Genomic DNA, 13900 nt, shown 5'->3' with positions numbered 1-13900 from the left:
ACTGTACAATAAGTGTAATAAATAGTTTTTCTTCTCAAAAAAAAAAAAAAAAAAAAAAAACTGCTCCTACAGTAAAAATAAAAAAAGTCAATATACTGCACACTTGCAGGATCAAAAATATACAAAATGAAAAACAGGTCTGATCAAGAAGAATCCTCACTTTCAAGTCATGGAATTTAGTATTTAACTTTTGAAATCTTAAAATTACAAATTAATTTTGTAGTAGATTTAACTGATTGCCAACTAGTTTTCACAGTGTCACAATAATTACTTAAGTCAACGTAACTATGATTTTAATTCTGATCTTGTGTAGTAGTACTAGCAAGGGAAGGTGTGACATGTGGGTCATTGCTTTTGATCAAGTTTTGCAAGGGCATTCTATATTGAAAATAAACAAACATTTTTTGGTCTTTTTGCTAGACACTCCCTAGCTGTTTTTTTTTCTTTTTTAAAAACTGATGTCAAAGTTGATGACAGAAAATCACATTTTCAATGTTACACATCATAAGGTCATTTAAAAACAAATATTTTTATTAATATAATATGGGGTCCAAAGTTAATAATGTTCAACTTATTAATGTTTTTGTATTTTCAAGCTATAGCTTGGCCACCCATGATTCTATGCGCCTAGCAAAGCGAGATAATATTTTGATAATTGCAATACTTTTCTTTGCCTGTTTTTTGAAGTATGACTTCTGGAGGTATGATTAATAATCAAATAAGTGTATGTAATGTATTTACAGTTATTTTCATGGTGATACGTAGTACAAAAATACACCTGAAGTATATTATTGCATACTTCTAACTGATTGTCTATTTGTGAGTGTTCTGGCCACAAGTAGAGTGAAACTTATCACAGACACAGGCAAAACATAAATATTTCTTGTAAATGTGCAACACAGGATAAAATCTTGCCACAGTGACATACTTTCTGGTACATTGCTCATGGGAAACATAAATGATTCACATTGCTAAATACAGTTCTATCAGATATCAACACATTCATGCACGCACAACTCACACACACACACATGACCAGTCTCCAGCCTCAGAGGCTGGACAGTGAGCAACTGTGCATGATGGGGGAAGCAATCTGGGTGGTGGCGGTAAGGAGGCTGTGGTGGGGTGGGGAGGGATAGCAGGGTAGGGATGGGGGATGATAAAGTACTGCCTCTGGGAGCATACAGGGATGTGGTGGGGCAGCTAGGAGCAGTCAGGTGGTTAGACAGTAGGAGGAGGGGGCTTGGGAAAGGAGAGAAGCAGAGGAGGGGAAATTGGTGCATTGGTGGACTAGAAGGCTGTGTAGTGCTGGATTTGGAACGAGGAAGGTGCTGCTGGGTGAAGGATAGGGAATAAAAAAAGCCTCATGCCAGTGGGTTACAGGAACATAGGATATATTGCAAGAAGAGTTATCACTTCAGCAACTGGGTGGTCCACCTGTCTCTTGACCACAGTTAGTCAATGGCCATTCATGCGGACAGACAGCTTGTTAGTTGCCATGCCCACGTAAAATGCAGCACAGTGCTTAGCATTAGTTTGTAAATGTACTAACCACCAACACCTACACTCTGCCAGCTGCCACCCATTCCATACCAGGAAGTCCCTTCCACACTGTCTAGCCACCGATCACTGTTGCATCTACATCCATACTCTGAAAACCACCATGAAATGCATGGCAGAGGGTACATTCCATTGTACCAGTTATTAGGGTTTCTTCCTGTTCTATTTGCATATGGAGTGTGGGAAGAATGAGTCTTTGAATGCTTCTTTACCTGCATTAATTTTTCTTATCTTATCCTTGTGGATCCTACATGAGAGATATGTAGAGGGTTGTAATATATTCCTAGAGTAGTCATTTAAAGCTGGTTCTTGAAACTTTTTTAATAGACTTTCTCGGGATAGTTTATGTCTGTCTTCGAGGGTCTTCCAGTTCACTTTCTTCAGTACCTTTGTGACACTCTCCCACAGATCAAACCAATCTCTGACCATTCATGCTGCCTTTCTCTGTATATGTTCAGTATTCCCTGTTAGTCTTATTTGGTGAGGGTCCCACAAATTTGAGCAATATTCAAGAACCCATCACATGAGTGATTTGAAAGGTATCTGCTTTGTACACTGATTGCATTACCCCAGTATTTTACCAATAAACCAAAACATACCACCTGCTTTACCCACAACTGAGCCTATGTGATCATTTCATTTCATATTCCTATAGAGTATAACACCCAGGTATTTACATGGGCTGGCCGATTCCAGTAGTGACTCATAGTCTTAGGTTTCTGCACTTTGTGATGTGCACAATTTTACATTTCCGAACACTTAAAGCAAGTGGCCAATCTTTGCACCAATTTGAAATTGTATCAAGCTCTCACTGAGTATTAATGCAGCTTCTTTCAGACAGTACTTCATCACAGACAACTGCATCTGCAAAAAGTCTGAGGTTACTATTAATATTGTCTGCTAGGTCATTGATGTAAAATGTGAGCAGCAAGGGTCCCAATACACTTCCATGGGACACACCTGGAGTTACTTCTACATCTAATGGTGACTCTCCATCCAAGATAATTTGCTTCTTTCTCCATGCCAAGAAGTTTTCAATCCAGTCACAAATTTCACTTGATACGCCGTATGATTATATTTTTTTACAATAAGCGTAGGTTTTGTACTGAGCCAAAGGCTTTTCAGAAACCAAGAAATACTGCATCTATTTGACTGCCTTGATCCAAAGCCTTGAGTATGTCATGTAAGAAATATGTGAGTAGGGTATCACATGATCAATGTTTTAGGAATCCATGCTGGTTAGAACTGAGGAGGTGATTCTGTTCAAGATTCCTCATTATGTTTGAGCTCAGAATATGTTCTAAGATTCTACAACATATCGATGTCTAGGGTATTAGTCGGTAGTTGTGGATCTCTTCTAGTACGTTTTTTGTAATCGGGTGTGACCTCTGCTTCTTTTCCAACAACTGGGCATGACTTTTTGTTCAAGGGATCTATGATAGATTATAATTAGAAGAGGGGATAACTCAGCTGTGAATTCAGTAGAGAATCTGTTAGGGATTCCATAAGACCCTAGAGCTTTGATCAGTTTTAAAGAATCGGCTGTTTCTCAACACCCCTGACACTAACACCAATTTCAGTGGTACAAGGGTTAAATTGGGGCAATTCTCCAGGCTTTCCATTTGTAAAGGAACATTTGAAAATGGAGTTAAGCATTTCAGCTTTTGCTGTGCTACCCTCAATTTCAGTTCCTGTCTCATTCACTAGGCACTGGACACTAACTTTGGTGCCCCTAACAGCCTTTACAAACAACCAGAATTTCTTTGGTTTTTGTGAAATATCATTTGGCAATATTCAGCTACTTTAGTCACTGAAGGCATCATGCATTGCTCTCTTGACAACCAAACAAGTTTCATTCGGCATCTCTCTATCTGTAGCCCTACACTTTGTTTTACATCTATTATGCAGTAATCTCTATGTCTACAGAAGTTTCTTTACTGTGTATACCATGGAGGGCCCTCCCATTATGAAATGTTCTACTGGGTACATATGCACTATGTGATCAGAAGTATTCGGACACCCCCAAAAACCTATGTTTTCCATATTAGGTGCATTTTGCTGCCACATACTGCCAGGTACTCCATATCAGTGACCTCAGTAGTCTTTAGACATCGTGAGAGAGCGGAATGGGGCATCTGCGGAACTCACGGACTTCGAACGTGGTCAGGTGATTGGGTGTCACTTGTGTCATATATGTGCATGCAAGATTTCCACACACTTAAACATCCCTAGGTCCACTGTTTCCGATGTGATAGTGAAGTGGAAATGTGAAGGGACACCTACAGTACAAAAGCGACTGACAGAGACCGCCGACAGTTGAGTAGGATTGTAATGTGTAATAGGCAGACATCTATCCAGACCATCACACAGGAATTCCAAACTGTATCAGGACCCACTGCAAGTACTATGATAGTTAGGCGAGAGGTGAGAAAATGTGGATTTTACGGTCAAGCGGCTGCTCATAAGCCACACATCATGCTGGTAAATGCCAGACAATGTCTTGGATGTAAGGACTGTAAACATTGGACGACTGAACAGTGGAAAAATGTTGTGTGGAGTGACAAATCACGGTACACAATGTGGCGATCCGATGGCAGGGTGTGGGTATGGGGAATGCCTGATGAAAGTCATCTTCCAGTGTGTGTATTGCCAACAGTAGAATTCGGAGGCGGTGGTGTTATGGTGTGGTCATGTTTTTCATGGAGGGGACTTGCACCCCTTGTTGTTTCGCATGGCACAATCACAGCACAGGCCTATACTGATGTTTTGAGCACCTTATTGCTTCCCATTGTTGCAGAGCAATTCAGGAATGGCAACTGCATCTTTCAACATGATTGAGCACCTGTTCATAATGCATGGCCTGTGGCAGAGTGGTTACACGACAATAACATCCAAAATGGGCTGGCCTGCACAGCGTCCTTACCTGAATCTAATAGGACACCTTTGGGATGTTTTGGATGGCCGACTTCGTGCCAGGCCTCACCAGCTGACATCGATACCTCTCCTTAGTGCAGCACTCTGTGAAGTATGCTCTGCCAGTCCCCAAGAAACCTTCCAGCACCTAACTGAACATATGCCTGCGAGAGTGGAAGCTGTCACTAAGGCTGAGGATGGGTCAGCACTGTACTGAACTCCAGCATTACCGATGGAGGGTGCCACGAACTTGTACGTCATTTTCAATCAGGTGTCTGGATAGTTTGATCACATAGTGTATACATCTTTCTGCTTTGTTAGTTGTCCTTTGTACTTTGGTAATCATTGTTGCCACAACCACTTCATGGTCACTGATACCAGTTTTGATGCAGATAATCTCAAAGAGGTCAGGTCTATTTGTCCTAGGGAGTTTTTAGAGAAGGCATTTAGAAATGTTTCACAAGAAGTCTTATGCCCACCACTAACAAATCTGTAATTTTCCCAGTGAACTGTTTGGCGATAAAGTCTCCGAAGATGATTACAGTATGATTCGGGAACTTAGGTACGAGTGAGCTGAGGTTTTCTCTAAAGTTTTTGGTTACATTATGAAATGAGTCTTGGAGGCAACAGAAGCATCCAATTACCATTTTATGCCCATCCCTGATACTGAGTCTTGCCCAGTCTCACATGCAGCTTCAATTTCTATCGCAACATATTAGAGGTTCTTGTCTACTGCAATGAATACACCACCTGCATTTCCAATATGCCTATCCTTTCGATATATACTCAAATTTTCCTCTAAAATCTCACTGCTATTGATTCAAGATTTCATCCAACTTACTGTAATTAGTATTATGTGAGCTTCTCTGCTTCTCAGGAGCACTTCAAATTCTGGCACTTTGTTACAAAGGCTTTGGCAATTAACCATTAGGATTCTAATACTCTCACCTGTGGAGGTATTTTTCTTTTTCAATCTTGCACTGATACTTCTGTATTTCCTACAGCTATCATTATCTGGATTGCATGGAGAGTCACCTAATCTAAAACACCCTTGTGTGCACTGCACACAGGGTCAATTACCTGAGTAGCACCCTCTGATATGTAGTGCACACCTGACTGATTTAGGGAGACCCTACAGTTCTCAACCCTATGGTGCATGTCCAGGAAGTCACAGCCTATCTTGTCACAGAGACTCCATGCACAAGGTTGGTCTTCTCAACCTTCTCTGCCAGTTGCTGGAGTGACCCAAGTATGATCTCTGAGCCCAGACCACAGGCATCATTTGTTCCAACATGCGCCAGAATGTGCAGCTGGTTGCACCCTGTTCCCTCAATGTCTGCCAGAATAGTTTCTTCAACATGTTGAATGAGGCCCCCTGGCACACAAACTGAGTGCACCTTGTGTCCTTTGCTGCCACTTCCCAAGGGGTACCATCATTTGCCATGCAGTTGAACTGCCGACAATTAATAGACCCTTACTCTTTTGCATTTGCCTCCTCTTGACACCAGACAGAAGAGGTTTCCCCAAAACAGGTGAAGTGAGTCCCACTGGCTCAATTTCAATTTCAGTGAAAGACAGTACCTCAAATTTGTTGGTTAGGGGGATCATTACAACACCCTGAGTCCTCCATAGTTCCTGTGCACCCTGTACAGGACACCTAGATCTACCATTGACATGCCACTCACAGTCAAATGGATAAGTAATGATGCATCCTGTACTTTCTGCAATGGAGACGGGATCCACGGGAGAGGATAGTACTTAAGGTACCTCTGATATCAGCATTGCAGGTACATGACTCTCAGGAGCTCTTTCGACAAATTGATTCACAGCAACTGCCAATCATTTGACAGTTGTCTGTGCAATTTACAGCTGCTTATGAATGTTAACCAACTCATCTAGTGTTGAAGAACAGCTTCACAGTGGGGCTACATTTTGGTTGGTGCAATGTATTATAGGAAAGTGAACAAATAACTTTAAATTTAGCCCACTAGTTGTCTTTTAATCCATTGAGCTAAAAAGCTGCTAATTTCCTATAAAATTGAAACAGATACACAATACAAGATTTCTATTAAGGCAACACAAAAACCTGTGGTGAAAATGGCTTGTTTTCTAAAACATTTTGAGGTTTATTATCATTGTTAGCAAATTCAACAAACAGAGCTAATTTATGATAAAGGTATATAATATATAGGGCTACTACTCTTTAGGGGAAAACTGGATGTAACAAATATGTTTGTTAGAATACCTGCCAAACTAACTAAATCACAAGTGCCGAATTACTGCAAATTAACCATAGATTATGCAAAAGACAAGGGCAGCTTCCGAAAATTCTCAAAAATGCACTTTTATTAGTGTTGATATACAGTGAAATTCAGTGGTGATGTATTTTGTGCCAGTAACTGTGAGCCACAAACACTGATTTGCTTTGAAATGGGTTACATATCCAAATCACTCATATCACTGAATTTTATAACTGTCCAAGGATTCTCAAAAGTAACCTACTTCTCAAGTAATTCACTATGAAGTTAGAGAATGATTATTTCGAACAATGATAGGCCTTGTAGATAGTTTTCATTGGCTTACTGTCGGATCATGTTGTGCAAATTACACAATATTTCCTCAGAGCAACTGTCCGACATCTTCAGGTGGTTCAACCTTGTTGGTGGGTAGGTACAACTGACGGTATCCACATGTTGATGCCGCATTTTCTAGAACATGCACGCAGAGAATTTGCAGGCATGTAAATTGTGCATGCGCAATAATTTGTAGATGGATGGTGCCATATTCAAACTCCCTGTGCCGAAAATCACAGAGCAGTTCTCTTGCACGTGCACTGTACGCTGCGTTTGCAAACAGTGAGGCCAGATGTTACTCACCAACAACCATAGTAGACCAATGTTATGACAGGTCTGTTATTGATGAATCTTGATTTTTGCATCATGATTTAATAGCAGCCAATGCAGGGTTCCACACTGAGCTCAGTTGAAATCCCACACCCTGTTGATGAGATTATCGGCTTGACTATTTACAACATTGCAGACTATTTACAACATATCCATCGGGAAAGCTTGAAGAGTCGCAATGATAGGCCTACTGTTCTCAAAAATTTTAAAAGAGCACAATTAAGTTTAAGCATACAATTGACAATAACAATAAGAATTTATTACGGCACTCGCAAATGTTTGAAATTTCACAATATATCACAACACAAATGGGTATTGATACAATCGATGAAAGATTATGGAAGTGACATCAACAGTAAAATATGCTAATCTAGAACTTCAGATCAGCACACAAATCTTGTACATGCAATTTCACACAAGGGGAAATTCCAATGATGGCTTTCATATATGTAAATGAATGCACGTATGGCACGGATCTTTCACATAGCTGATTCCTTACACAATTCTACACTGGCGTGCAAAAGAAGAACACTGCAGCACGAGTTTATCTTGGTCAAAATTGCTAAAATGTGCAGCACCAACAAAACATGTCTTCTGCCTGTTACAGACAGTGATGAGCATTCCCTCAAAATATTCCATAGGTCTCACTGAGGCCTCCACAGATTGAAAATACCGTCCAACCTCGTGCAGAAACAGATCTCCCATGCCTTATTTCTCAAGCAACTCATCACTTCCCAGTCTCACTGTCCAGCCACAAAAGAGAATTCCCCTCGTGGCTCAGTACCATTCACATCTGGAGCAACTGAAGCACATTTTCCATCACGCTTTCAGCCATGTCTTGTTGTGCTCTGAAACGAGGACTGTTCTACTGACTACCCTTCCCACCCCTCCCACTGTGGTATTTTGCCACCCACCTACACAATATCTTCCTCCATCCCTATGTCAGTCCTGCTTCCAATCCCTTGCCTCATGGCTCATATCCCTGTAATAGACGTAGATGGAAGGCCTTCCCATTCATCCCCCTAACACCATCTACTGCAGTCTGGTCAAAGGTGTCAAATAACCCATTAAAGGCCGAGCTGCCTGTGAAAGCAGTCATGTGCTGCACAAACTAAGCTGCAACCACTGTGCTGCCTTCTATACTGTGCTGTCTGACCCCATGAATGGTCACCGACAAACTGTAACCAAGAGAGAGCTGCACCACACAGTTTCCAAGCAGACTGCCCAACACAACGGCCTCAACCTTCATTAGACCCTGTCCTTCACCCACCATCCCCTTCCCCTCCCCCATTCCAGCACTACACAGCTTTCTATTCCACTAATGTACCCACAGTCTTGCTATCCCTCCTCTACTTCTTTTCTGCCCCCGAGCCCCCCCCCCCCCTCCCAATTGCCCGTCTAAGCCCCTAACAGCTCCTAGCTACCCTATGCTGTCCTCACCACATTCCTGCATTATCTCACAGGCAACATTTCACTGTCCCCCACTCCTACCCTGCTATCTCTTCCCCTCCCTGCCTTAGCCTCCTCCATAACCACCTCCCCACCCCCACTGCCCAGATTGCTGCTCCCATCACATGTAATTGCTCACAGTCCAGCTTCAGTGGCCAGAGACTGTGGTCATGTGTGTGTGAGTTGTGGTTGCATGAATATATGTGTGTGCGTTCGTTGGGGGGGGGGGGGTGTCCTTTAGGAAAAGACATTTCAGCCAAAAGCGCATGTGTTTAGCAGTCTTTTTGTTGTGCCTGTCTGCAACTCAACATTTCCTCTACATGGTGATGGTGAGTAGCAATCTCTCTTTTTCATAATAATGTCATTATTCCGCCCTGGATTTTCCACTATTAGATATCAATTTGGATGTGTACTGAGTGTATAAAAGCTTATCTTGAAAAACAGGTGTGGACCAATGAATGAATTTTGATAGCATTCACCCTATAAGAAATTCTCTCCACTGCTGCAGAGTTGCATGATTTTGAAGATGTGTGATGAAATTCTTTACCTGTCTGAAAAATAAACATCATGTGGTTGATGAAGAGAGTTACATTTCAGTGAAATCACTTTCATGGTGCAAGTGGTGAGCATAATCATCTATGAAAGGCCTATCACAGTGCATTATGTCAGTTTGGCAGCTACATGAATCAAGTGTAAGGAAAAATTTATGTTGCAGCACATGAGATCTCACAATGTGATCCAAATATCATTGATACAGTTGGGAGTCAACTTCCCCAATTTTGAGCATGTGACAAAAATGTTTCCAATTCCATCTGGAGAGCATCAAATTCTTGTGGGACCTGTGGACCAGACTTTCCATTGCGTTCTTGCCAACATAAGAACACTGTTGGCAGCAGTTTTCCAGATGCTGTAATAGAATACTGCGCAATGTATGAGTGTCTCATTTTATTCACGGTACCAGCTGCCACAAACATTTTCTTCTTGCCTCGATGCATCAAACAAGTACATTTTATATTGACACTATATTTACATCCTGTTTGGTTGGTGTTAATGACGAAATCTTGGTCATAGGTTGCAATCCAGGCTTTTGTCTGCCACTGAAAGAGCTCAACAGCTTCGAGTGCTTTTTCAGTCAATGTCACTTCTTTCTTGGAAATGTATTTTGTGACGTGACAGTGGCATATTCTGTCTCATTTTGAATCTCTTCGCCTGTGATGATGATGCTGTTAACTGAAAATTACTGTCCTCTGATTTATACTCCATACTTGTTGTTGCCCATTGCTGAAGAGTAATAGTAGTAGTAGTTATTGTTACATGTTCTCCACATTCCCTGGTTTCAACAAATCTTTTGATCATCCATTTATCAATCACATTTAATTTATCAACTATGGATCCTTGTGTTTGGGAGACTATTTCCCATCTCTTCAATAAGTCCTTTCTCATCAACCTGGAAGCTGGTCCCTTGGTTTGGATTTCATTTTGCCAGCGTAAGTGCAGTTATTTTGACATCCAATGGTATCTGCTCCCACGCCTTACATCTCTTTGATTCTGGTTCCTACCCTGAATCTTCATTTTCTCACCCTGATTTCACATGTGATGACATTGACGCACTTGAATCGTCAGTGATATTGGTAACTTTGTCAAAATCTGGAAGAGTGTCGGTTTCTTTTCATAAACAATCTCTTTGACTTATACATTTCTCAATCAAAAGCATCGATACAATTCACTGCCGATTAAATGGAATCTTTCAGAAATGAATGTACTCACAACTGACACAAAGTCATTGTCACAAAACAAATACGAGAAAATTTGTTTGGCATCAGTGAGTTCTTGTTTGCTTTCTTCGCTCATGTTTTTACCAACACCAGCAACATTTTCAACATTTTGAACTTTACATTCCACTGGAATACTTGTCGAAGGTTGTTGATGCTCCACCATTTTGATAGTTCACACACACACACACACACACACACACACACACACACACACACACACACATAAATTGACAGTGATATGAAACAATTTGATCAAGTCATGTTCACTTGCCAAGGAGCTCTCGATCTGGACACCCCGAATTTGTGAACAACATTTACGGATTAACTGGACAGCAGACTGCCTCGACCACTAACCTCACTCTGCTAGACCCCTAAACTCTCAGGCTACACCATGAAAATGCAAAAACATCAACAATTCAAACAGCATTAACTTTGGACCCCATACTATATTAATAAAAATATTTTTTAGATGATCTTTCAATGTATAACACTGAAAATACAATTTTCCATCATCAACTTTCTGGCAAAAAGAAGAAACACGTCTTCATTTTCAATGTAGAATGTCCTCGCAAAACTTGATCAAAATCAGTGACCTGCATTTCAGACGCTACCCTTGTAAGTAAAGTGGGGAAAATAATTTTTCTTATTCAGATTAGTGACATTAAAAAGGAGAAAATTTTAGAAAATGCCGCTCATAAGTCATGGTCTTCTTGAATTAAGCTCTTAATGAGTAAACTTTCTATCTCATTTAGCAATTTAATATTAAAACTTTATCAGTTAATCTGTTTTCTGAAACCCTCGATAGGTAGGTGATAATCTTCCTCTATCATATAGGTCAACACTTAGGTTGTGGTGGGAATTTTGTGGATACAGACAAGGGTGCAGGAAGATTTATTATTTGTAAAACTGAGAGGGGATAGAATGACTGAAAAGTACTTACCTTACGAAGGTTGGGTCCCATACTGCCAGTAGAGACATTTAATAGTAAAAAAGACTATTCATTGCATTTGGAACTGTTAGTTAGTTCTTCAGGATGGGAAGAGGAGTAGATTTCGAAAGATTGGGAGAAATATCCACCTGTCATGAAAATGAGGGGTGATGAAGATTTATTATTGAAACTTTACTTTTAAAAAGAAAATATTTGCAATACTGTTAAGTATCAGGAAATATAAAATAATAATGTTACAAATATTAATAAAACTATGTTGTTTATTATTGTAACATCCATAAATAAAATAATATATAAGTCATTACAAGACATATAAACACTTTAAGTAGGACATTGGCTCATTTCGTCCTTTGCCAAACAAGCCAGCAAGATAATGAAAACTTGATATCAGTAATAACGTATGGCATGATTTAGATCTCTTATGTACTCTGTTACAGTTCGAAGCTTGTCATATGAATCCACATGGTTTGTCACAAATTTCTGTATACCATATTGAGCAAATTTTGTTTGCCATATTTCACTCTTGTCAAAACTTTTCAGTGCTCTAACAATTGTTTCCTTAAGTTCACCTGTAAAAGGAAGGCAATTTTATCAGTACTTGTTTGCTGCTTCTATTTTGAGCAATTTATGTGGGTTGAATTTCTATATTGTAAACCTGCGAACATTACATTAAATAAATAATATTCTATGGATCTTATGGAGAGGGGTCTCTCTAATTTGGAAAGAAGTCAAGCACGTACATATTTAGATGCAATATAATGAAATGCATTAATTATAATATAACATAATACATTAATTTTAAGAGTTTCTGTGGATTTGCTGATCAGTTGAGTAGTAGCTGCCCAGCAGAAATCTCTTAAGTTGCACCTTTAACGCCACTAAATTATCCACAAGGTAGTCAATATGCTCTGAAAAATTGTTAAATATGTGGCTCGCCCATGTATTTTGACTCCTTTCTATACTAATGAAATAGCCTGCATTGTGGTAATCAAGTGTGGCTTCTTTACAAGGTCAACGCTTTGTACCAAACAGCATTGAGTGTGAGAGAATTTTTGGCTAAAACAAAAGGACAATTATTTCATGCCTACTCTGCCCACTGGGTTTGCTGCCCTGTGTCTTCTTCCTGACAGAAAGACATAAAACTTAAATATTTTCAAGATACAGAATAGGTAAAACAATAACTGTGAAGTCAATAACTTTAAAAACTGGACACCATTTTGAAGCTTATGAAATTTTGTTAATGTTCGGTGTGATATGGGATTTGCAGTTGAATACTTCTGTTTACTTTTGGATCACCCCTTACAAACTAGCTCATGAGGAATCTGTTCAACATTTTTGCATGAATAATACAAATCTATCAAAGACTAAATGCATAAGAACAGTTTGTACCCATAAAATTTAATATCCAATTGCAATATACACTCAGAAATATAGATGGAGATATCATTTTTCCCACCCACTTCATGATTTAAGCAACTAGAATCTTCTTCCAAGTACAACAGAAGATGTGTTTACTTTTCACCAAGCAGTTGGCCTCAACCTAGTCTAATCTCTGTTGTTCTTGCCTCTTTCTTTCTTATTTATCTAATGAAGCTTTCAATAAAAAGAGAAACTTATTGTTTGAAAAGCTAGATAAAGAGCTCAGGAAAAACTTGGCTTAGTGTTTTGTCTGGAGTGTGGCACTCTATGCAGCTGAAACAAAGACCTTGAGAAGAACAGACAAAAGGAGGCTGGAAGCACTTTGGATGTAAATGTGGAGGTGTATGTGTTTAGCTAGGTATGGAGAATGGATAAATAAATAGGTGCTGTAAGGAATAGGGGAGAGAAGTAGAATAGGAAAAATAAAGAAGAAATTCCTTGTGATGGAATGGTTTTGACGTTGATTAGTGTGTGGGAGAAGAATGATTCTGTCTGCCTCTCTGTTCAGCTTTGTATTTCTCTCTTTTTTCCCACACTGCCTGCAGTGTGTGTGTGTGTGTGTGTGTGTGTGTGTGTGTGTGTGTGTGTGTATTTTTGTCCAATTTTTTCTTCCATTTCACTTTCACAATTCATTTCCTTTGAATGTTGATTGTGGACAGTCTGTCTTCACTACACTTACGTTTCTCATTGCCATTCTTAATCTCTGACTTATTTACTGCCCCTTCTGCCACTTTCTTACTTCACATCTTTTAAAACAGTCCTTCCAAAATTTATTGTTAATCTTTCTTTCATTTTCTCTGCCTATAATTTTCTTAGAATAATTTTACTTGGTCTTTTAAAATACATTTTGCAACTGCTCTGTAGAATCAACATGTTTCATAATACAACAATTGAAAAGTGAAAATGAGGTAATAAAAATGTAGACCAATTCT

General features: G+C 39.6%; 1 protein-coding gene across 3 annotated transcripts in view; it reads right to left on the bottom strand.

The window, feature by feature from the left end:
- Window positions 1–11791: 11791 nt before the first annotated feature.
- LOC126250043 (uncharacterized) overlaps window positions 11792–13900 on the bottom strand; it is a 140058-nt gene continuing 137949 nt past the window's right edge. For all 3 annotated transcript variants that reach the window (XM_049951525.1, XM_049951526.1, XM_049951527.1), the window contains one exon: window positions 11792–12118. In XM_049951525.1, coding sequence (XP_049807482.1) covers window positions 11937–12118 — 182 coding nt within the window. In that variant the 3' untranslated portion in view covers window positions 11792–11936. The remainder of the gene's footprint in view (window positions 12119–13900) is intronic.

This window comes from Schistocerca nitens, chromosome 1, assembly GCF_023898315.1.
Source record: "Schistocerca nitens isolate TAMUIC-IGC-003100 chromosome 1, iqSchNite1.1, whole genome shotgun sequence".
Classification (NCBI taxonomy): Eukaryota; Metazoa; Arthropoda; class Insecta; order Orthoptera; family Acrididae; genus Schistocerca; species Schistocerca nitens.
The sequence above is the reverse complement of the archived record's forward strand: the minus strand, read 5'-3'. Positions and strand labels throughout refer to the sequence as shown.